Source organism: Dipodomys spectabilis, unplaced genomic scaffold (genome assembly GCF_019054845.1).
Source record: "Dipodomys spectabilis isolate Male_0828 unplaced genomic scaffold, ASM1905484v1 ptg000174l, whole genome shotgun sequence".
Taxonomy (NCBI): domain Eukaryota; kingdom Metazoa; phylum Chordata; class Mammalia; order Rodentia; family Heteromyidae; genus Dipodomys; species Dipodomys spectabilis.
Window position 1 is genome coordinate 848,784 of NW_024870851.1, and position 25,666 is coordinate 874,449.

Consider the following 25,666-nt stretch of genomic DNA (forward strand, 5'->3'; position numbering starts at 1 on the left):
GATTGAACCTAGGGCTTTACAGATGCAAACATTCTATCACACAGGTATACCCTAATACAAATTCTATTAACTTAAAATAAAGACATCCATAGGTCTCTAAAATAGAAGTATTCTTGGAAAGATTTATAAATCTTCCAACTGTAATAGAAAACCATTTGAGCAGATATGAATGATGTTACCTTTAAAAAGAATTTAAATTTAAAAATCAGTAGTTCATATTTAAAGTCTGGCTGCATTTGAAGAAGTTGTTATAACCATATATACACACTTTAGGGGTCAACAAATACTTTTCTTTTTGTTATTGGGTTTGTTTTGTTTTGTTTTCTTTGCAGGTGGAGGGGTGGTTGTTGGGTTTTTTTGTGCTGACTATGGGGCTTAGCTTGAACTCAGGGCCTGGGTGCTCTCCCTAAGCTTTTTGCCCAAAGCTACCACTTGAACCACAGCTCTACTTCTGGATTTTGGGTGGTTAATTGGAAATAAGAATATCCTGGACTTCCCTTTCCTGCTGGCTTGGAACAATGATCCTCAGTAATTTCCAAAGAAACTGGGGTCTAGGCATGAGCCATTGGTGCCCAGCAGCAAAGACTTTCTAAAATAATTTAAGTGATGCTTTGAAATTTTTTCTCAAAATGTACACTTTTGTTTCCCACATCATGTTTTCTTTAGTAGAAACTAAAATATTCTAAATATCATTCTAGCAAAAACCAAACAATTTTAAATTTATTTCCAAGTGAAAAAAGTCCTTTAAAAAACTGTAATGAAATATAAGTATTACTTCAATTTTTTAAAAAAGGTCATTCCTACAATATCATTTTGTAGTCATTTTTTTTCCTTTCAAGTCAGATTCTTGCTCTGTAACTCAACTCTAAATCCTTGTGTTTGAACCTTACAAGTTTTGAATTACAAGCATGTATTCTAGGAACCATGCCTGCTTCCTAGAATATATTATTGTATTCAATGTGAGATATCATTTATTTTTCCCAGTACCAATTTTTAGATTCAGGGCCTCGCACTTGCTCAGTTTACTTGCTCAGCTGGCAAGCTACCACCTGAACCACCACTTCAGTGACACTTCTTGCTGCTTTTTTTGGAGATATCATCTCACAAACATTTTTGGCCCAGGCTGGCTTTGAACCAGAATCTTCCAAATCTTAGTCTTCTAAGTAGCAAGGATTGCAGACACAAGCTACTGGTGTCCAGTAATAAGACATCTTCTGTATAAGATATTAGTTCCCATCCTTGAGATAGCATTTTTTTTCATAATACTGCCTTTGTGAATGTATTGGTCTAATGAAAATGTCGATACACTTAGGTCATACATGAGGTGTATTTGGATTGATTATATGCTGTAATAGCCTGAAATCTAAATGAAGAGGTTTTTTAATAAGAAGGTAATAGGACTATAGAGATATTGTACAGCATAAAATACATGAGGAGATGTGTTGTAATGTGAATAAGACAAATTGATCATCTTATTGGAGGAATACTTATCTTGAGATGAAAAATTGCCACACTGTTGTTTGACATTTGGATTGTCAATGGCTTGACCAGAAGAAACCTTAGTCAAACACTCCAGAGACAGGAGCAGTTCAAGGGAGCAGTTGCGTGCCAAAGGTCATCAATAGAATAAATAGGGGGTTTTCTTCAAAATCTTAAGAAAGTTATTTGATGCTGCTTAAGTCCCAGTGAGAGCAAAATAAAATGATACACAAAACTCATTCATTTATTAAAAATAAAACCAGTGAATGTTACAGCTAACATGACAGGATAGAACCAAAATTTCTTTATTAAAAAATCCTGAATAACATATGGCGTATACTATCCATATTCTGCCTATCTATGAAGCACATCAAAATTTAAATACTCAAATATTTTTGAGGAAACAAGAAAGCTAAATTACTAGTTAAATTACTAGCTCATTAGCTTGAAAATAATTAAATAAGTGGAAATCTCAAGGTAAGTTTAGAATTTGTTTTACAATTTCTATTTTCAAAAAAGAGATACTTGGGGCTGGGAAGGTGGCTCAGTGGTAGAGCGCTTGCCTTGCATGCCTGAGGCCCTGGGTTCGATTCCTCAGCACTACATAAGCAAAAAGAAAAAAGCCAGAAGTGGCGCTGTGGCTCAAGTGGTAGAGTGCTAGCCTTGAATTGAAGAGCCAAAAAAAAAGAGAGAGAGAGAGACTTGTCTTAGAAGTATTTGTAACAGAGATTATTCTTCTTCACTATAGAGTTAAGATTTTGACAAAGTGTTGGTAAGTGTTTTTAGTCATCTCATGAACCTTTGCTAATTTCAGCACTTCCTATACCCTGAAGTTGTGCACAGTAAGAACTTAAATTTTTAAAATTGTTTGGGATTTATTTTTTGGGAGGGTGGTCCGGTCATGGGGCTTGAACTCTGGGCCTGGGCACTGTCCCTCAGCTCTTCAGCTCAAGGCTAGCGCTCTACCACTGGAGCCACAGCGCCACTTCTGGCTTTTTTTTTCTTTTTGCTTATGTGGTGCTGAGGAATCGAACCCAGGGCCTCAGGCATGCAAGGCAAGCGCTCTACCACTGAGCCACCTTCCCAGCCCCTGTTTGGGATTTTTAATATCACATTAACAAATACGACACACTTGAATTATCTAATAGATGTTGTTGGCAGCACTGATGAACAGAACTGATGAACAGTACTGGTGAACATGATGCAGCCTGAAACCTGGACTTCTCATGCTAAGAGGGAAAAATATCCCCAAACTTCCCATTCGAGTGAATCAACTGCTCCCTAGAAAAGGATGGGAAATATAGGACTATATCAGAAGATACCTCTAAAAAATACAGTAGAGTTTGGGTAGAGACAAAAGTTGACCTACTAAATTACTGTCAGATTCAGATTCTTACTAGTGTTTTATTTAGGTGCCTAAGCCATCCCCTATCAGCTTGAATTGTACAAATAAAGCTCAATAGCAACATATTACCTGGTTTTCTCAATCAAAAATCCACGATTTTAAATATCAAAGTAAAATGCCGTTGGTCTCTGATCCAGATAGTTACCAATTCTATGAATTCAGTAAAATTAACTTATTGCCAATATTGTTTTTATAAGGTTTTCAACAGAATAGTGTCACTTGCATGCAAAGTTTGCACAAAGCCCATTGGTTCTATGAGCTGCACATGGGGTGTAACTGTAGGAGCCTCTGCCAAAAACCCACTAGAATCTGGAAAGCCAACTTCATTTGGAGCTGGAAGGTTTCTTGAAACTGAAGTGTAATGAAGGGACAAGCTCAATCAGATTTATAGAAAGATGATAGCCTCCAATATTTTGTCTGATTTTGAGGATAGGTTATAATCTGACTAAATTATTCAACTGGATCAGGGGTACAGTTCAGTGGTAAGGTACTTGTTTGGATGTTTAAAATTGGGGAAAAAAGAAATAAAATATTAAAAACACTCAAGTGTTTGCTCACGTAAATGAAGAAGTCCTTGCAAATAATTCTACATCACTGTCTCTTTCTACTATTTCTTGAGGTTTGCAATACACTACTTAATGGTCAAGTTCTCCAAAATAGACATTTTGCTGTGAAAGAAAATGTGTTCAAAAGCCAGATGTGGTGGTATATGCCTCTAATCCCAGATTTAGGAAACTGAGACACAAGGACTGTTTCTCAAAAATAAACAAACAAATAATTAAGTAAGCAAATGTATTTCAGATTCTGATTATGTCACAATAGAATCAGGTGAACATTCTAAACCTACCATTTCCTAGATGTGTGACCTTGGGAAAAACTTTTATTTTCTCCTGGTCTATTTTTTTCATCAAAAAGATGTAGTTAATATTATTTGTCTTGCTAGGCATGTTGTAAGAATTATATGATGTATGACAAAGTAACTAGAATAGCATAAGCATATAAGAGGTATTAGATTTTTAGCAAAAATACAAATTCTTTCATTAAAAAGTTGTTAATGGAGGGCTGGGAAGGTGGCTCAGTGGTAGAGTGCTTGCCTTGCATGCATGAGGCCCTGGGTTCGATTCCTCAGCACCACATAAGCAAAAAAGAAAAAACCCGGAAGTGGCGCTGTGACTCAAGTGGTAGAGCACTAGCCTTGAGCTGAAGAGTTGATGGACAGCGCCCAGGCCCAGAGTTCAAGCACCACGACTTGACCAAAAAGAAAAAGAAAAAAAAAAAAAAAAAAGAAATGTATTCAATATCTTGCCCATGTAATTGTAACCCCTCTGTTCGGTATTTTCACAATAAAAAAAAATAAATTTTTGTTTCTTTCATGCATGTGTTTCTAACGCATTTATAAGATTATTTCTTTGTTGCTTTGTATGTCTCTCCCCCACAGTGTAACCCCTGCTTTCACTATATTTGATGTCAGTATAACATGTGGAGGAGATGGGGACAAACAAGTTGTTTAAGGATTCAGGTGGACCTGTTGCAACAATGAGAAGTACAAAATGTCATGTCAAAACCAGCTTTACAATGTCGGAGGGGGGGGAGGGGGGGTATGATTGGGTGGGGGGGAGGGAGGAGGCTGGGAAGGGAGGTGAAGGGTAAACAAAGGAGGAGGCTGCAATGCTTGGTAAGAAATGTATGCATTATCCTGACCATGTAATTGTAACCCCTCTGTACAGTATGTTCTCAAATAAAATAAAATAAAATTAAAAACAAAAAAAAATAAAATAAAATAAATAAAAAAATAAAAAAAGGAGAGGTTGAAAAAAAAAAAAAAAGTTGTTAATGGATATGCTTTTCCTTTGTCAGAAAGGTCTTCAATGTCAAATTATCTTTTTTCACCATTTGAAAAATAGAAATAATCAAGCTTGTGTAAAATGTACTATTTAAGGACTGGCTTAAAATATTTAAATAACTATAATATTGTTTCTATTTTTGTTTAACTTTATATTCTTTAAATCCATACAATTACATATTCTTTTTATCATATTTGTATTGTGTACTCAATATTTTCATAGAATGATGTATGATAATTATTTCTTTCCACTATTGGACATGTAATTTGTTTCCTATTCTTCAATATTATCATCAATAATATTGGATGGGCCGGGCGCTGGTGGCTCACGCCTGTAATCCTAGCTACTCAGGAGTCTGAGATCTGAGAATCGCGGTTCAAAGCCAGCCCGGGCAGGAGAGACCGTGAGACTCCTATCTCCAATAAGCCACCAGAAAACCGGAAGTGGTGTTGTAGCTCAAGTGGTAGAGCGCTCGCCTTGAGCTGAAGAGCTGAGGGACAGCGCCCAGGCCCAGAGTTCAAGCCCCACGGCCGACCAAAAAATAATAATAATAATAATAATAATAATAATAATAATAATAATAATAATATTGCATGGGAGGGAGAAACTTCAAGCAAAAAATTTTATGGGTTAATTGTTTATTTCTTAAGTTATAATTCCAGAAATGAAATTCCTGTACCAAAGGTTATGAACACAGTGTTATTATTTTAATTTTTGTTGGTTTTAAGTGCAAAGAAAGAAGAAGCTATCCAGGTATCAGCAGCTTATACCTGTAATCCTAGCAACTTAGAAGCTAAGAACTGAGGCTACAGGTTCAAAGCCAGCCTTGACAGGAAAGTCCATAAGACTCTTACCTCCGTTTAATCATTAAAATACCAGAAATTGAGCTGTGACTCAAAGTGGTAGAATACTAACTTTGAGCACAAAAGCTTAGGGACAGCTCCCATACCCTGAGTCCAAGCCCCATGATTGGAACAAAAGAAAGAGAGAGAGAAAGAAGGAAGGAAGGAAAGAAGGAAGGGAGGGAGGGAGGGAGGGAGGGAGGGAGGGAGGGAGAAATTACTGTGAGGTCTGGTCATCATAATCCTGAATTTGAGGATTTGGAATATGGGAAAAAATATTTTAGGAAGAAAAGAAAAATTGTTTAAAGAAACAGAAATAGGTAAGCACTTACTATATATAAAAACAATAGGTGGCCTGGCACCATGGTTTACATCTGTAATCCTAGCGACTCAGAAGACGGAGATTGGGAAGATCTGGGTTTCAGGCCAGCTAAGCAAAATAAGCTCTGGATACCCCTTCTCAACAATAGCTAGGTGCAAAGGAGGCTGAAATATAGAAAGAAATGCGTTTCTGAGCCAGCCCAGAGGAAAAACTTCGAGACCTAAGCTCAACAGAAAAAAAAAGTGGGAAATCATGTTGGAAAAGCGGAATTGATTATTAGAGAGGATCTCAAGAGTCGCAGAGAAGTCAGGATCGTTGTAAGCCCAGGCAGTAACACAATTAAGAGGAGCGGGAGGGGATGGTGGTGAGAACCACTTGCAACAGGACTGGCTTTGATGACAACATGGAGTGGTGTGAAATGGTTCTAACAAAAGAATGGTATCGAAGAAGAGGGAAGTGGAAAACAATTTAGACACTTGAGAGAAAAATAAGTTAATAGACTAAGAAAAAAGTTGCTGTAAGAGAATTAAAAAAAAAAAACTACTTCCCAACAGTTCTCACCTGAGTGACTAGAATTGAGAAGTAGGTGTTACTGGAGTGACAGCAGGTAAGCAACTGAGAAGGGGGAGCCAGTTTCCTGGAATGGTGAAAGGGACAGGAGGTTTCAGATACGCAAATGTATTTTGATACGCAAGTATATTTTGGAAACCTTTGCCTTCTTCAAGATTCAAAACACAGAGTTCAGAGCACAATATAAGACATCTTAAACAAGATGCATATGACTGAGGCACTTCTGAGAGAGTCACGTTAGCCCAGGCTTGTTTTATCAACAACAACAAAAAAAAGTGCCTATGTCCAGACACCTTTAAAATACATCCATAAGAAACTGAAAGAAATCTTCTCTGAGAAGCAATATGAAGAGCTTTCAATATGATGAAAGTTTGGCAGACCTCATACCTTCAAAAGCATGCACATGGGCTACAACGTCCACCAGAATTCACAATTTTGGATTCATCTTATAGCTACAGAAAATTCCATAAGAAAAATCTAATAATCCCCTGGGTCATCAGAACCACCGAACACATACCTTGTATTCTAAATATAATCCTTTGCATTTTTCCTTAAAGGAATACTAATGGCATGTGTCGACCATATGTTGCAGTAATATCTCCCCAATCAGTAAGGAATTTTCTCAAATTTTTCATAGGATCCCTAAGGAACTAGAAATAGACAAGAGAATTCAGTTTGAAGCAACTCTCTTAAATTGAATTGAGTATCATCATATCTGTAATGGTACCAAGAGCCACTAGAATACTGCAGGTACCTTAAATGTTACTGAGCTTGTATGTTCCACCCATTCTTAATGATCATTTTTAAACTTATAAGGCAACTAGTCCAATAAAATATTTACAGTTCAAGAACTACAAATGGTTTGAGTAAGTCACCTCAAAAAAAAATGTTCATATAAGCCGGGCGCCAGTGGCTCACGCCTATAATCCTAGCTACTCAAGAGGCTGAGATCTGAGGATCGAGTTTCAAAGCCAGCCTGGGCAGGAAAGTCCATGAAACTCTTATCTCCAATAAGCCACCAGGAAATCGGAAGTGCGCTGTAGCTCAAGTGGTAGAGCACTAGCCTTGAGCCGAAGAGCTGAGGGACAGCGCTCAGGCTCAGAGTTCAAGCCCCATGACCAACAACAACAACAAAAAATGTTCATGTTATATTAGACATGAGTCAGGAAAGCAACAGAATAACTCATGGCCTGAACCAAGCATTTTTAGCCTGCAGAAGAGGAAGCTCTGAAAATTGCTATTAGTAAGTCACCCCAAAAACCCCATATCAGAATCAAATCAGGTGCATTTACATATGTACATCTCCCAAAATTTCTGAGTCCCAGGTTCTGAGCTATAGCTCTCCAAAGCCTATAGAGTGCAGAACATATTCTGGCTGAGTTTCCTGCTTTCCCAAGACCTTCAGAGCTGAAATGAAGAGACGGGAAAGAAGAGTGAGAGCATGAGAAAACACTCTTGCCCGTTTCCAAAGGTTGTTTTTATTCTTTGACATTGACAGAACTACTTCGATTTATATTTTTTTTTCTTTTCTGTAACTCTAGCAAATATGTTCATTGCAATTAAATAAGATTTTGCAGTCCATTACCCTGTAATGATATACCCTTTGGGTATTTTTGAAAACTAAAATTAAAAGAAAAATAAGCAAGTAAATGTGTTGATTAATGCATCTATAAAGATCTTACACTATCTTTTAAATAGACTAATGAACATTTAAGGCAAAATAATAACTTGAAAATAAATATACTGTGTATTTGTAATGATAACCTATTTTTCAAGACAACAACCAGTACATTGATATTGTTTAACCTATTTCAAAAAAGAAGATAGTAAGGGGTGAAGGTAACTTGCTTTTACACACAGTAAGCTGATTTGAGAAACAGCAACCACTATATAATCCAGCCAAGTAAAATGATTACTAGGAAATCTGTTGAATTTAGTTAAAATTTACTTAAAAGAGGATCCATGTCACTTGTATATTTTAGGTAAGGATATGTGTCTGAACTCTGTAGTTTCCTTGAAAGGCTGCTTCTTTCAGATTCAGGTTGCCTTTTTGGCAGATAGGGCAAAAAGAAGCTGGTGAACCTCATTTTCAAGTGTTGATGCTTCTCCATCAGGGACGTTTCCCGGTGTTCCTCCAGACCCTACTTATCTCCTTGCCTCTCCTATTCCTATAGAATAATAAATTACAGCAAAGGTGAGTGTGATCACCATCCTCCACGGTAGTGCATAATGACACCTTCTACCTTGGTTTCTTGGATTACTCATTTTGGAGAAAGCCAGACAGGATACCAAAGCAGCCCATAGAATGGTCACCTGGAGAGATTTGACCTGCCAGTCATATAGGTAAACCACGTTGAGAGTGAATCATTTAAGTCTATTTCAGTTGATACATTACTACAATCCAGCTTATATCTGACCATATTTAAATGAAAGCTCCTGAGCCAGAACCACCAGCCAAGCCACTCCAGAACTCATTACTACAGAAAATGTGAAGCTTGACAATTATTGTTGCTTTTAGTTACTGTGTGGGATGATTTGTTGCATAGTTATGAATAACTAATAAAGGAGGTAATCAGGCCCTCTGGAGGAATATTTATACTTTAACCAATGTCTTTCACTAAAACAAGATGGAGGAATGACAAGTTGAGTGTGGGTGTGTGAAAAAGAGTCCCATTGGCAGTCTGTCCCTCATTCCCCAAGCAGCTCAGGTCCTGATCTACATTTTCATGAAGTTTATCCTTATTCCATCTGTGGGGAAATAAACCACTATATCTGGGCCACACATGGTATTTTATCCTTCAGACCTACATGGAGAGATTCTTGATTATAACCTTGTGTTCTCCCTTCCTGTGATAAGGCAACATACAATTTTTAATTATTGTAGCTCTAAACTTGGCTCTATGCTGAACCAGTAAAGCAACATCTCTGAACCTCACCTTTTGTTCTAAGGCTCAATGAAGAATAAATCACATAAATGCTCAAAAGTATCCGTAAATTATTTTTGAATGTCTTGTTTTATTTAATCTTAATAATAGTTCCACGAGGATCCTATTTTACTCATTTCCCCACAAAAAAACAAACATAGAAGAGATTAAATGACCTACCCCCATGGCCAAACAATAATCTGAAACATGGCTATCTGGTCTCCAAACTCATATGCCATGAGAAAACTAGAAAAAAATTTTCCATCCCACTAAGGATTCTAGGCTATGAAGAGATCTTCTTTCCCTGCCTCCTGCCTCTCAAGCACCATCTACCTTTAGAAAGTTGTGTTGGGCCCATATAGCAGGGCACTGTTGTGTTCATAGCAACCCAAAGTACACAGGAAGTTTGGGACACAGTACAAGCTGTTCCCATTCTTCCTTCAAACTGTCATCTGCCACAAGTTTCCACTTCCACTGTGCCATAGCACTGATTGGAGTCTATTAAAATTGTTTTAAATGTGTTATTTTGGAAGTGCACATCAACCTCTTGTTGATATTCTTGACCCAGTAGAAGAGAGAAAAGAATGGGCATGACCATTTGAATAGGGGGAATTTGAGAAAGACTTGAACATGAAGTAATTCTGAGTGTTGGAAGGACACTTAAGCAATGGAAGAGTACAAAACAGGTGCTCTAATAAGCCTTGCTTACACACACACACGCACATCACCACCACCACCACCACCACTCATTCTACACACACAAAAAAAGTTTAACTTCAGTCAAAAGTTTACAAGTAGAAAATCCAGAAACTTTTATTAAGCTTAGACATAATTTGGTATTATTTTGAAAATTACAACTGTATTTTAAAGAACTTGTAATAGAGGTGTGACACAGCCAAATCATTCTTATTTTGAAGATATTACACTAAATAAAGTAAGCCAGACATATAAGAACAAATGTTTATATGATTCTATTTACCTGAGGCTCCCTGGAGTAGTCAGATTCATAGAGTCAGAAATAGAATGGTGTTCCCCAGGGCTGGGAGGAGATAAATGGGAGTTATTGCTCTGTGGCTACAGAATTCAGTCTCAGCTAAAGAAAAAGTCCTGGCACTGGATAGTGATGACGGTTACAAAGTAGTGTGAATGTTCATAAAACCACTGAATTGCATACTTTTAAAATGGTAAAATGTGGTTTATTTTAAGCATATTTCCCATGCATTAGTGTGTGTGCATGCGTGCACGTATTCTAGGGCTTAGACACTATCCTTGAGCTTGTTTTGCTCAAGTCTAGCACTCTACCACTTGAACCACAGCTCTACTTCCAGCTTCTATTTTTAGTAGATTATTAGAGATAACAGTCTCACATACTTTCCTCCTTGGGCTGGCTTTGAACCATGATCCTCAGATCTTAGCCTCCTGAATAGGATTATAGCCATAAGCCACCAGCACCTGGCTAATTTATACATATATACATACAGACATACATACATACGCACATATATAATTTCTTTTCCAGGACTCTCGTGTCTATATTTGGTTTTAACCCACCTCCTCCTCCTTTGTATCAGTCACTAACCTCTTCCTACTTTTTCTTCAAAGTGTTTTATGTTTTTCTTCCCTCATCTCAAGCCTTCATCTCTCATCAAGGCTATTGAAATTAATCCCTAAATGGCCTCTCTGACTTCTTCCTCTTCCCCTCTAATCCATCTTACCTTGCCTTCTGTGTCATTCTAGTGTTTAACACTAGGATGTCAGTGTCTCACTCATGCTTCTAGCAGAAGCTTAAAACACAATAAAATAGCCTTGTCTCTCATTCAGAGAGAATGTAATGTATTTAGAAATGGACACATTATTTTACATATGCATTATTTCATTTGTTTGAATTGTGAATATAACACAACATGCAGAAGAGTGAATTCATTTTGTGCAGTTTTTTAAAAAGTATCATTAGCTACCACTTGTATAAACAAGGTAAGCTCTTGCGTGGTTCTATTTTAGAAATTAGAGCTGGCTTACTCCCACCACTGACAGGAAGACATGGGTAGACCTATGGAAAGCAGTGACACAAATAGCCCCCCAAAAAGAAGGGATACAAGCAAACTTCCTTCCTAAAATGATGAACCCAGGAATGAGATACAGCATCTTATAGCAGATCAAGAGTCTAGCATATGGACAGGAGGGAAAAAAGGCTTAGTAACTGTGATATGGAAAATCAACATAATACTAAATACAGCAAAAAGGAATAATTGAGAATTCAGCTAGGAAGGTGATATGTGAGAGTTCCTGCCTTGGAACAGATAGACAAAGCTCTAAATAATTGGAATTAATGTCATTCATTCCATAACAAAGATGGGTACCAACTGTAATGTGATGCACAGAAAGACTGGAAATGGAGTTTAAGTTAATTAAACCACGAAACAAAGCCAAGAGTAATTGGTTTGGGGGAATCTTTGTCCTTTTAGTCCAAAACCCCCACTTTCAGCTGAGAAAGAAGTTTCTAGGGCACCAAAATAAGATGAAGGGAAAAATCTAACTCCACTTCCCCAATACTAAAACTTGTAAAGTAACTAATGGTTACTTACCAGTGGAAGTTGTGAGATTCTCTTCTTCCAGAGATCTTTTGATAGACTTTGAAGCCTTTTGCATTCAACGGGCTGCCAAATTTGTTAAAGCAACAGGATGCTAACCAAACTATCACTCCATTTTGTGCTGTGTACACACAGTCCTAAGCATGTGAAACTCTCATAGAGCACTTAATAGTATTTTTGGAGTTATCCAACTTCCCTTACTACTGAGTATCTGAGTTCCCTTATTAGTGAGTACCTAAGTTCCTTAAGAGCAGTGCATTACACTAGGTTTTGCATGTCAGAACATCAACTCCTAAAGCTAGTTTTGAGGCTGGGGCAGATTCAAGTGGATCTGCCTAGCAAATGCAAGATCCTGAGTTCAGATGTCAGTACTGCTAAAAAGAAACGGAAAAGCTTTGTTTCAACAGAGAAGAATTCTTCACTTTGCCTGCCTCTAAGAGGGTGAGGGAACTAGGTTTGGGAGAGACTCTGTAGCCAGCAACACCCAGAAAGTGACTCTGGCACAGGCCCAGAGTGGGTATCACCAGCATCATTTACCCACTGAGAAAATGGGGGGACTTTAGAGGAAAAGGGACAAAGATTGGGCAACCCAAACAGTAGCAGCCATGCAGTAGGTGCTTCATAAGATTTAAATAATTTCAACCAAATGAAAACACCTCATGCAGTTAGAAATGTATTTTTTTTCAAGTTTCCTTACTTGGAGAAAGAAACCAGTTTCAAGTAAGACTAGAGAAAGGACCAGCATTTTTTCATCTCAATTATTAAATCTTTACTTATATCAAGAGTTAACTCAAAGACAACCATTGAATTTCACAAGTCTTTGCACTACAAAAATGCAAAATATATTCTGATGTTTTTTAATGCAAAGCTTAAAAGCTTAATTTTTTAAAAAAAGATGTAGTCTATGCGTTTTGAGTATCACCTATAATTCCAGAAGACAGAGGCAGGTTGGAGATAATACGGTGACTCCCTGGGCGTATAGGTCAGTAGTAGAACACTTGTATCACACACACCATGCCCTGGGTCCCATTCCCAGTACCACAAAAAAGAAAAAAAACTAATATATTCTTACAAAATGTTTATCTGTATCTTTACAAACTTTATTTTAATATTAAAAGTGTGTTTCTTTAGTTTTGATTTATGCATATGGAAGGATGATTATCAGAAATACAATTTTCATATTTCTTGGTTTCTCTACTTAAGTTGAAGGCATGCTTTTCTTATTCCTCTCCTAGTCATGATTTCTGTTTTATCAGCATAAGCTAGAACTCGTTTTGAACTGGTGAAATGAAAAATGAACGTATTTGGCCCCAAAATGCTGGATTTCCTGTTGAAGAAATGAATGATAGACTTTATTTATCATTTATTTGACTCATGAGCAGACCCCTGTATATTACAGACATTTTTTATTTAATTATTCAAGAATTGGCACATGAGATGCATTATCTAGTTCCTCTGGGGTTTGCCACTGGCAAAAAATAAATGCATGGAGTGAGCTACCAATGCATTTTTCTCCTCTTCTTATATTTGAAAGTAAGGGCTATGGTAAGTGTTACATTGTGTTTTAAATTCTAAGCAATATGGAAAAGCACTACAAAGAAAAAATATTTTTAAAACCTACTACATAGAAGTTAACATCTGGTAACATTTGACAAACATCTTTCTTAATATCTATGTAGACACTCAGATACAAGGACTGATAATGAATACTTAGTAACAGAAGTAATGTATAAGACCAAGTGCATGCCTATGTATGCTATTTTAAAGAAAATATTTAACTTACAGTTATTTAAATTTATTGTGAGAGAAACAAATGAATAATAATCTGGAAAAAAAAGAAAAAGAAATACTTCTATGATTGAGACAGGGGCAGGGAGCTATTTTAAAGTTTCCTGGGGTTTTTGTTGTTGTTGTTGTTTTGTTTTGTTTTGTCGGTCGTGGGGCTTGAACTCTGGACTTGGGCACTGTCCCTGCACTCTTCAGCTCAAGGCTAGTGCTCTACTGCTTGAGCCACAGTGCCACTTCTGCTTTCCTAGTGGTTTATTGGAGATAAGAGTCTCACGGACTTTCCTGCCCGGGCTGGCTTGGAGCTACGATCCTCAGATCTCAGCCTCCTGAGTAGCTAGGATTACAGGCGTGAGCCAACCGGCATCCTGTTGTTGTTGGGTTTTTTTTTAAGGAAGCTAATTGGGTTTTTGAATTGTATAAAAGTGATCCTAATACCATATAAACTTAATTGAGGAAGCCTGAAGCTAACTCTATTTTCTCTACATTACAAAAGATAAATATATCTTATAAGGAACATTAGAAGGAGCAGAATTGGAAAATCTGAAAGCTTTATTCTTCATTTACATTTTCCTGGGGCTATCTTTGTCAGTGATGCACATTGAGTTAGAGACAGGTATAAATCAATATCTTTGTTCATTTAGTTCAGTCCATTCAATCATGTGGTAAATTATGTAAGTTAAAATTGTTTAGGTTCTAGGTGCTGTAATCCTAGCTACTCAGAAGGCTGAGATGTGAGGATCACAGTTCAAAGTCAGCCCAGGCAGGGAAGTCCATGAGACTCTTATCTCCAATTAACCACCAGAAAACCAGAAGTGGAGCTGTGACTCAACGTGATAGAGCCCTAGACTTGATCAAAAGAACAACCTCCAGGCCCTGAGTTCAAACTCTATGACTGATCAAAAAGAAGAAAAGAAGAAGGAAGAGGAGGAAGAAGGGGAGGGGGAGGAGGAGGAGGCGGAGGAGGAGGAGAGGAATTGTTTACTTTTAGGGAACCAGCTAAACTTTTGACATTATATTATAAAATATTTTTTAAATCAAGGGGCAACCCAAAAATGATAAAGTTTCCATAAAAGTAGACTTCTGAAAATTTTCAGGTAACTTTCTTATTTTACAAATTCCAAGATATTTATAGAGATACAAACATAGCTGTTGAAGTTTATTAAGAAACCACATGCTGCAAAAAAAAAAAAACAAAAACAAAAAAAGAAAAAAAACAGATTATTCTGGTGTGTCTGTGCTTTTTATTTGCAGGCAAAATAGAAGAGCAAATTCAATTTATGCCAAGTTAAAGTTTTTTTATGTCAGCTTAAGATTTTTAGAGATATTAATATATACTATTCTTGTCTAAATTAGAAATATTTTTAAATTGTTATAACATATATTAACTGTACAAAATAACAGGCCTCACAATGACATTTTCAAACATGTATGTAATGTATTTTTTATTTTATTCACTTCCTTCCGCTTCTATAGTTTTAATTTATCTTTTGAAGCTTATTTTTATTGATTTGTTTGTTTAAATTTAAGGGGCAACTTTTATAAACCTACAGTGAAAAAAATTATAGTTCTGTTCAAAGTTAAGAAGTTCACAATTCCCCATTGCCTAAGTAGATAGAGGGAGAAATTTCTTCTTTTTTGCAGCAACAGTCAAGAATGTGGCTGACTGTTCCTGTTTTAACTTTGATGTCTACAGAATGTAGTAACTGAGTGTATTTTTGAAGATGATGAATTCAACCCTAGGGAGTGTCACAATGTAGGAAACTCATGCAAATCATCACTGCATTCTAATTTATGACACCTGACCTCCCCAAATACCATGTATGTAAATTCACATGTCTTTTGGAAAGGAGAAAATTAAAAAGAAGTGTGATGGATTTATCTCTTTTGTATTGACACAGTACACTAGAAGCAATGTATAGAGGTCTGACAATCCTTTCATCCTTTATTTCTCTCAGGCTTCTTCCAAGATTTTGGTTTCATGCTAATCAGTGTCATGCTAATCAGCTTTCTGTTATGGTAAAAAATACTTGGGTAAACAGACTTAAAAGAGGAAACATTTTAGTTTCCAGTCCATGTCATTTGGTCCCATATCTTTGGGGCTGTGAAAAGATACGACATCATGATGGGGAGTACATGGTAGAAGAAACTACTCCTCTTATTGCCAGACATAAGAAAAAAATGAAAGAAAGAAGGGTAACCCAATCCCCTTCCAAGGTAGTTCCTCAGTGACCTAACTTCCTTCCACTAGGCCCTACTTCTTTTTTTTCTTTCTCTTTTTGTCGGTCATGAGGCTTGAACTCTTGGCCTGGGCACTATCCCTGAGCCCTTTGTTTGTTTGTTTGCTTTTAATGAAGGCTAGTGTTTGCTCTACCACCTTGAGCCATAGCACCACTTTTTGGTGGCTAATTAGAGATAAGAGTCTCACTGACTTTCCTCCCGGTCTGGCTTTGAACCTCTATCCTCAGACCTCAGCCTTGAGTAGCTAAGATTACAGGCATAAGCCATCTGTACCAGGCAAGGCCCTACCTCTTAAAGGTTCCACTACCTTCCAATAGCACCACAGGCCCTCTGGTGACCAAAAGGTTAACAATTAGGCCTTTTGGGAGCTATTTACCAACCACACTAAGTATAACTTTTCTCTTTTGTTCCATATCATGTACCACCAATGCTTTGCTAAATTTATATATAAAACCATAGATCTTATTCTTTCTGGCCTTGTTCCCCGAAGTTCTTGTTACTTTCCCAATTTCTTCGATCTTACTTGCCAAAAGGCTATACATGGCACTTGGAAACTCAATAAATAGTTGTTGCACCATATTTAAAAATATTTTTCAGTTAGAGGTAGAACATTGCCTACCATGCACAAGACCTTGGATTTGATCCCCAGCACCACAAAAGTTAAAACAACAACTTTCCCTCAATTCCATTTTTCCATCTTGCCTATCTATAATACTCATAACTCATTTTGTCTGATGCAGTCAGAGGTATTATATCTGTTCATCCTCATAGATCATTGAAGTATTGGAGTAGATCACACTAGAGGTGTTTTTATTCCCATTTTCTAAGGAAGGAATATAAACCAGAACAATATTAATTCATCTCTTCCAGGATTTGTGCTCAAGTGTATCTGCTTCTAGGATTCATTCTTGTAAGCATTACATTTGCTTTTTCCAAACATCTCATAAGAATCTTTACATTGGACTCAGCTCATTTGATTTTTGTTTTTGTTTTTGTTTGGTTGTGGGGCTTGAACTTTGGACCTGGGTGCTGTCCCTCAGCTCTTCAGCTCAAGGCAAGCGCTCTACCACTTGAGCCACAGTGCCACTTCTGGTTTTCTGGTTGTTTATTGGAGATAAGAGTCTCACTGACTTTCTGCTGGGGTTGGCTTTGAACTGCTATCCTCAAATCTCAGCCTCCAAAAGTTCTGTCCTCATAAGGTACTACAGCAACTAACAAATGTAATATATTAAACCCGCAAATAATAACCAAATTATATTATTAATCATATTCTGTAAGAAAAAAGAAATGTTTCCATAGCATTTACACTCTTGGTTGGTTTACAACATATTAATTTAAAAAATGAAGGAAGCAGGGCACTGGTGGCTCACGCCTGTAATCCTAGCTATGCAGGACGCTGAGTAGCTGGGAGACTCTTATCTCCAATAAACAACCAGAAAACCAGGAGTGGCGCTGTGCCTCAAGTGGTAGAGCACTAGCCTTGAGCTGAAGAGCTGAGGGGCAGCACCCAAGCCCAGAGTTCAAACCCCACAATTGATTTGAAAGGAGAAGAAGAAGAAGAAGAAGAAGGAGCAGCATACAGAGGAAATACAGTTTTCTGTCCTTCAGCCTCAGTCTCCCTATTTGTATTTTATGTTGTGGTCAAGAATCACATGTGGAATCACACTGAGGAGGCTAAGACAAGAGGATCAAAAATTTGAGACCATCCTGGGAAGATCCTGGCTTATATAACAGCAACAACAAGGAAGAATTATATAGGTTCTAGTGTAAATAATAAAATATAAAGTATATTTAGCAAGTAAGCCCTTGTACTTTTCTTTTGCCTGGTGGAAGACACTTGTAGCACTGCATACTTTAGATCTAGTAAACCAAGTTCAAAGTTCAGCCATTAACTAGCATATGACCATTATTGTCTATAAGGTATCCATAAAAGATTAAATGGAGGAGCCGGGCGCTGGTGGCTCACGCCTGTAATCCTAGCTACTCAGGAGGCTGAGATCTGAGGATCGCGGTTCAAAGCCAGCCCAGGCAGGAGAGACCGTGAGACTCCTATCTCCAATAAACCACCAGAAAACCGGCAGTGGCGCTGTAGCTCAAGTGGTAGAGTGCTCGCCTTGAGCTGAAGAGCTGAGGGACAGCGCCCAGGCCCAGAGTTCAAGCCCCACGACTGACAAAAAAAAAAAGATTAAATGGAGGGGCTGGGAAGATGGCTCAGTGGAAGAGCGCTTGCCTTGCATGCCTGAGGCCCTGGGTTCGATTCCTCAGCACCACATAAGCAAAAATGAAAAAAAGCCAGAAGTGGCGCTGTGGCTCAAGTGGTAGAGCGTTAGCCTTGAGCTGAAGAGCTGAGGGACAGCGCCCAGGCCCAGAGTTCAAGCCCCACGACTGGACCCAAAAAAGATTAAATGGAGAGAGAACTAAGAACTAATAAGAAGAAATGTGATAAGAGAAAAGAAGGAAGAACTCATGGGGGGGGGGGGGAGGGGGATTGCTTTTGTTTTGTTTCTTTTCCATACAAGGTTTCATTGTGTGTAGCCTAAACTAGCCTTGTACTAACTGTGTAGCCCAGGTTTGAACTCCCAATCCTCTTTTGAAGGAGATTCTCGATGCTGAACAGGTAATCCAAATCATAAATACTCAGGCTTCACTTTATATGATCCAGAAAGGCTTCCCAGAGGTGGTAGAACCACATCTGTGTCATAAAGGATGACTTTGGATTGTCAGGGAGAGGGTGAGAGTAGTTAAAAGAGAGAAGAATGATGAGAAAAATTTCCGTGGGAAGTAAATGAACAGACCCAATAACTAAAATGAAGTTTTTGTGTTAGGCAATGGTGCAAGATTTGAGTAACAGGGAAAAGGTAGGGGCCTACAGATACTGAGGGCCTTGAATTGCAAGCTAAACCCTTTAGAGTTTCTTGCATTTGGTGGTGGGAGGTTGAAGTGGAACAATACAAGGAAAGCAAGGTGCTTTTTTTTTTTTGTCGACTGGAACAAAAACCAGGGGTAGATCAATAAGCCATCAAAGGCATTGAGAAGTGAGAGATGGTAGAGTCTGAGCCAATAGAGAATGACATTCTGAAGACTTAGCAGCTAATTGAAAGGAGGAGAGATTTGATCATCTGTGTCTCTTTTCTTCAATCATCAGTTTGGCAAGGAGAACATTCACTTTGGAGTCTCATGGTTTTTTTCTCCTAGTACCGGGGTTTGAACTTAGGTCCTCATGCTTGCTCCTGGCACCATATCACAGACCCACTCCTCCAGTCTGGCTTGTTGCTGATTATTTTGGAGATGGAATCTCACAGGCTTTATGGCCTTGACTGGTCTTGAACTGGACCTCAGTCTCCTGAGTAGTTTGGATTATAAACACAAGTCACTGGCATCTGGCAGAAATATTGGAGGAAAAGAAAAAGTTGACAAATTTCTCTCTTCTGAGAATTTCCTTTTTGAAAAGCCTAGTTTATCTATTCAAGAAGAGGTGGTAACTTTGGCAGGGCTATCACCATTGGTGGTAACTTTTTATTCAAGTCAAGAACAATGGAACATGACATATGTCATACATACACAGGTTTTAAAATCAGATAGATTAATTTTAAAGCCTTAGATGATACTTTGGTAACAAAGTCATTGATATTAAACTCACGAAGCTATAATTGTTAAACAACCTTTTCAATAACACCCAGCAGAGTAAAAGATTGTGAGGGAGTAGTAAAGTGATGAAGATACTTTTCATCCAGAACAATCCTCTCTGTTTTACAGAAAAAACTGAGAGAGATAAGTTATTTTTCCATTTTTAATTGCAAAATACAACTAACCAGTGCTAAAATCTCCACCTCCTCCCTAGAAGTAATGTTCTTATGTTCAGGTCCTTTACTCCAACTTCAGTGATTCCATCCCTCTGAAAAACACTTAGAAACTAGCAGCATACTTGCATTGTCTTCATCTAAACCTTTCTCTTCTGTTTGTACCAATGAAAAAGAAATACAACATGGGCTGGATGTGTGGCTCAAGTGGTAGAGCAGTTGCCTTGCAAGTATGAGGCCTAGAATTCACTCTCTACTATCTTCCCCTTCTGTCCCTTTCTCCTCCCTCCAAAAGGAAACATAATTGAGCTCTCATTCTGAGCAATGGCACCTGTAGCCCAAATGACACAGATGTTTGAAAATAGAGATGTTTGAAAATAGAGATGTTTGAAAATAGAACAGAGCACTAATCTGGCCTTGTTCTTGTTATTTGATGTACTTGAAGAAAGTGAAATTCTCTGGCTGTGGGATAAATAAAATATAAATAAATAAATAACAAGTATGACTTAAGAAATAATTATAAATAAGATGATGGGTAGAACTATTTTTCATGTTAGTTGTATTTTTATGTCTTAGAAAAATGATAGAGGTAAAAACTATGATATCTTGATTTCCATTCAGATGGAGATGTATCATTATTTGTGAGGTATGTCCACCATGGTTTTACTTTAAAACCACAAATAAAGTTTTAACAATGGACATTTTTCTTGTTGAGAGGTCTGTGGTTAGACTAAACATCTTTCTGAACTTGATTAGATCCTGAGGTTTTCAAATTCAATATTCAGCAAATATCGAGCATCTCTTTGGCCATAAAAAATAATTAAGAATTTCAGAGTTAATGCAACTTTCCTGAGACTGCTTCCTTTTTTCTTGAGACATGACAATCAGACAGAACTTCTCTAGTGTTGGGCCTCACCATTTTTGACTATGAGACGAAAAAAATCACATACAATTTTTGGAAAATGGAGGTAATACTGTTTTAGGTTTTTACATCAACAAGGCCTTCATTTGCTATCATGCAAGTTACAGAAATTTTTGTTATTAAATGCTTTCTTTTACTTTACTCTCAATTACTTTCAATCCAGAAAAGTAGACACATAGTCATTATGTGAAAACAAAGGAACATTGAATTGTTAATTATACAACAGCCAGAACTGTCTACTGTGTATTCATTCTTCTAACAGATCACTGGAGAGTGGATAAACAAATTCAGTTTGAAATCTTGTAAAATAGAAATAGGATTGTTTTAGTAGCTTAGTTTGCATAGCAACCTCATATTGCATGGAGATCTGACACAACATGACACAAGGTTCTAAATAAGGAGAAAGGAAATGTTCTATAAATGATCCACATGCTACAATGCATTAAAAAAATTAAATCTACTTTTACTATATAAATGCAGTGCCACTATAATCCTATAATCTACATTTCCTTCCAATGATAGGAAGTCTCTTCCAATGATAGGATTAGAATATAGTATGTAGAAAATTTTGAATTGTTTCAACATTTTGAGTATTTTCACTGCTGGAAGAGACCTCCAGAGGTCACGTAGTTCTTCCTGATCTCCAGCCAGGACTCTTCCTAATACTGAATATAGCTGTACAGTGATCTGCATTAAGAAAGCTTTTAAAGATCCCTGGGGTTGGTCAAAAATAGCTAATATTGGCCTGATTCATAGAACAGCATTATATGAATGTCAAAATAGCCACCTTCATCAAGGAAGATATCCATCCAACAGGGCTGTTAAGTGCTAGTATTAGTTTCAAAAGGAAAAGCTTCATTTTTTTCTGAGAAAGGGTGGCAGGTAGATAAAGCAAATGACCAAGTGTGTTGGTATGTTGTTATTGTTGTTGTTGTTGTTGTTGTTTAGGTGAACATTTGAAAGCTTATCAAAAAGGAAATATTGTACTGTCAAAGATCACTCAAGGGGAAGGTAGAGGTGACTGAAAAGGAACAGATCTGACATCTTTTCAAATGGCTGCAGGGCTCAAGGTAGGAGAGAACTGTTGTTTTAAACAAGATCCCATTAGCATCACATTATTGAAGGAGCCATCATAAAACACAAGATAGTATTGACAGACCAACTTTTTAAAGTGATATCTTTTCCTTCTAATCAGCTTAGATTGTTAGAATTGATGGTTTTATTTCTTCAACTCCATTAAATTGTGCAAAAGAATTTAAGTGTAGTTGAAACTTCTATAATAAGTAAGCTCATTGCTGCTTTACAGGAAAAGTGACCCTTCACTATTGTTTAGACTTCTAACTAGAAATTTCACTAAAACATGAGCTCAGGTTTGTATCTGCTTTATTTGGGTTTTTGAGCTGGTCTGTTGAACTATGGAAAAAAACTTAAAGATATAAGAACAAAGTGAAGAAAATTACTTGATAAACTATCTGAAGTATCACTTGATGTGTTTCATGTTACACTTACATCTGCAAGGTTTCACAGAGGCTAGTCAACTATGAATACCTTCAGGGATGTGAACTGGGGAGGTGAGTAGAAATAAGATTAGAAGCTTTTGTGAGACTTCTTTTTTGTTCTAAAGTTACATAGTCTTATCATCTTTTAAATGCTGTATTTACACCTCTTCTAAGAAATTCATTTGAAAATATTTCATTTTTAAAAACAGAAAGTCACTCTGTGCTTCTCAGCCAGATCCTTAGACTAGGCTACAGGAAGTGGTGAATTCTAACTACTGGCATCCTTGGCCTCTCCTGGTCTTCTTTGTAATTCTTGATTTTGAAAATGGGAATTCAGCCACTGAGGACTTCTGAGATGCAACTGTCTACTTTCTCGGGGAACCCTAAACAAGACACAGTCTTCAGGTCACCTTTCTTCTTTTCTGAAGACAAACCACAAGAGAACTAACAGATTTACTTGCAGTGTCCTCCTGGACACTGAAGGTTAATGTGTAGTCTACACACAAAACCAGGACACTTAAAAGTTTTTCCTTCCCTACCTGTATATTTTTCAGGGTAACTTTCTCCTTAAATGGCTTATATAATCATCTCTAAGCCATGCCTAGGTGGCTCACACCTGTAATCCTACCTATTCAGGAGGCTGAGATCAGAGGATCACTGTTCAAAGCCAGCCTGGGCAGGAAAGTCCATGAGACTCTTATCTCCAGTAAACCACTAGAAAACCGGAAGTGGCACTGTAGCTCAAGCCCCACTACCAACCCCCCCAAAAAAATCATCTCTAACTTTCTGTGTGCCTAAGACATCAATGTGTCCAAATTCCCATGGTAGAGTCAAGAAATTCCAAGTCAAAGAAACTGAATCAACTCTTTAAAAGAGTCAAGATGAAAAGACTGTAAGGAAAACGAAGTATAATAAGTCGGTTCTGTAACTTTTATTATAAAAAGAATTCAAGCTCTTGACATGCTATGTCTGACATTGAATGTCATTTGTCTGCAAGTAAATATTTCAAAAAATATACATACTGTATATATTTACATTCAAGTTTGAGTAAGTGATGTCAAAGTATAGTTCAGGTTTTAATCTTTACCCACTCAGTAGATCTGTTCAACTACCAACTAAACAGAGATTGCATCTTCACTCAGGCACATGGAGAGGTAGAAACTGCTTTTCTAAAGAAAAACAAAACTGGAGTGCAAATGTGCAGCTAGATCATCCCTGAAGCAGCTTAGCTACATCAAGGAGACCCTAACTAGCTTTGGTCATCTCAAGAAACTGAGTATATGTAACCTGTTCCTTAAATTAATAAACCCAGCAGAAATCAGGGCAGGTGCTAGTCTGATCACATCCTAGAGTGGAAATAACTGAACTGGCTTGCCACTCTGCACCCAAGAATTGCATATGATTTATGTTAGGCAACATAGTAGCAGAGCTAGGCCAGCAACTGGACACCTTTTGCTTGATAAGACACAAATAATATGCAAATTAGTCGCTTAAGAATTATCAAACATATTTGTATACACACAGCATGGAACTCAGAAACCAATTAAGATATTTCTTTTCCAACGTAGAATCCCTACGAATTTCTGCCCAGGCCCACCTTCATCTCAAACAGTTCCTAAATCTGTATAGAGTGTAGGATCTTCCTGTGATTTCTGCAGGCCAAAGTTCCTCTGTCTCAAAAGCGGACCTCAGGAAGGTTCATGGGCCTGCGAAGGGCTCCCCGGGTTCCTGCCAGACTGGGCAGGGCTCATTCCTGAGAGGGGAAGTTGGAGAGAGGCCACAGAGGTGGCTGTGGCCAGAAGACCTTCTCGTTCCCTTTTCTTCTGTTTCATCCTGCGATTTTGGAACCAGATTTTGACTTGAGTGTCATTTAGCTGCAAGCAGTTGGCTATCTCGATGCGCCGGGCTCGAGTTAAGTACTTATTGAAATGAAACTCTTTCTCTAGTTCTGTCAGTTGCTTGGTGCTGAAATTCGTACGGATGGCGCTGGAGGGGCTAGCGGCTCCACATTCGGCGAGTTTGCCTGTAATGCAAGAATAAGTCATCAGCCAGGGGTGGGGAATTGGGGGGGGGGGGTACCTAGATATGGAGACAGACTATGAGCCAGCAGTGGGACGACAGAGTCAGAGCCGGTCACAACGCAGCCCTCCCGGGTTTCTTTGGACACCACTGAACCAGAATAAAGACACCACTGAGCGTTTCTTCCTCTACTTTTCCCAAAACCTGACATTGTTTCCTAGCCTGGTCTTGGAGGATGTTTAATGGAACTGGCCTGCCTTTCTAAGGCCTCTGGACGCGCTCAAACCTCCGTCTGGAGCTACAGCGGCGACTCAATCCCAGCGCAGTCCCGCCCAGAGGGCTACTTCTCCAGGTCTGGATACCTCCACCCCACGCCCCAGTACTTACTCTTCTTAGGGGCTTTCCTCTTCACTTTCATCCATTCGAACGTGCTGAAGGCAGTGGGGAGGCCGGACGTGGGAGAGACGGACTTGGGATAGGTGCCCGGGGCCGGCGATGCAGTCTGAAAGGCCCCGGGGTGGCCATCGGCTGGCTCTTTGAGACACGCCGGAAAGGGACCAGGCTCTCCGAAGGCTGCGTAATCCACCTGGCCACTCAGCAGGAAGGAGCCGCCGCTGGAGAAGACAGCAGAGGTGGCATAGTGGACGTGCGCCCCGCTGTCATCGGTCGGTCTCCCGAGCGCACCCGGAAAGTCATACACCGGCCCAGACCCCAGGAAGCCATAGTCCGCGCCCCCCGCCGCCGCCGCGGCAGGTGCGGCGCCCCGATCGTAGGCCCCTTCCAGGGTGCACGCTGCGTACCGGGGCGCGGCCGGGGGCGGTGCGGAGGGCTGCGAGGGAGCGGGTGGGGACGGAGGCGCGGGGCGGGCGGTGGTCAGAGGCAGACAGCTGAGGAAGGCGCCGCCGTCGCCGCCGCCCAGGGGGAAGGCGGGTTGGAGGGCCACGGGTCGGGCGTCGGCGCGACAGAACTTGGGTGCGAAGCTGAGCACCTCGCCTCCGACTCCGCCGCCGCCGCCGCACGACACGTACTCCAGGTAGGAACTCATTGCTCTAGCCACTGTCCTGAGGGCGCAGGCCAGGGCTGGGGTGCGGAACCCCACCGGGGCCGGGCCAGACCGTCACCGTCCGCCCCGCTCCTCCGCCTTTCCTCGCTACCCCAGCTGCCCTCACCGAGCCACGGCGAGCGGAACCGGAGGTAAATAGTGGCCTAATATATCGGCGGGGAGGGCCACGTGGCGCCGTCCAGCCAATCGGCGCCTTCACCGCACCTCCAGGGTGCGGACTTCTTGGCTCCGCAGCCCCACAGCCAACTTAGCCAAAACTGCCAGGGGGCGGCTGCCCAAGGCCCCACCTCCATCCCATCCTCCATTCCCCAGCCCTGGGGAAAATGTAGGAGTTCAGCTCCTGGGTCAGGTGTTGGCGAG

General features: G+C 39.2%; 1 protein-coding gene across 1 annotated transcript; it reads right to left on the reverse strand.

Annotated features, from left to right (window-relative positions):
- Positions 1 to 23,178: 23,178 nt before the first annotated feature.
- On the reverse strand, positions 23,179 to 25,288 carry Hoxd1 (homeobox D1). Its single transcript, XM_042694197.1, has 2 exons — positions 24,631 to 25,288; positions 23,179 to 24,247 (listed from the first exon to the last, which is right to left on the reverse strand). Exons 1-2 carry the CDS (start codon positions 25,286 to 25,288, stop codon positions 23,913 to 23,915), a joined length of 993 nt encoding a protein of 330 aa, XP_042550131.1. The 3' UTR covers positions 23,179 to 23,912.
- Positions 25,289 to 25,666: the final 378 nt, after the last annotated feature.

Excerpts from the sequence above, each read along its gene's own strand:
- Hoxd1 (XM_042694197.1), bottom strand. The coding sequence starts at position 25,288 with ATGAGTTCCTACCTGGAGTACGTGTCGTGCGGCGGCGGCGGCGGAGTC. Across the intron at positions 24,248-24,630 it reads GAGGAAAGCCCCTAAGAAGA|GCAAACTCGCCGAATGTGGA; the intron begins GTAAGTACTGGG and ends CTTGCATTACAG.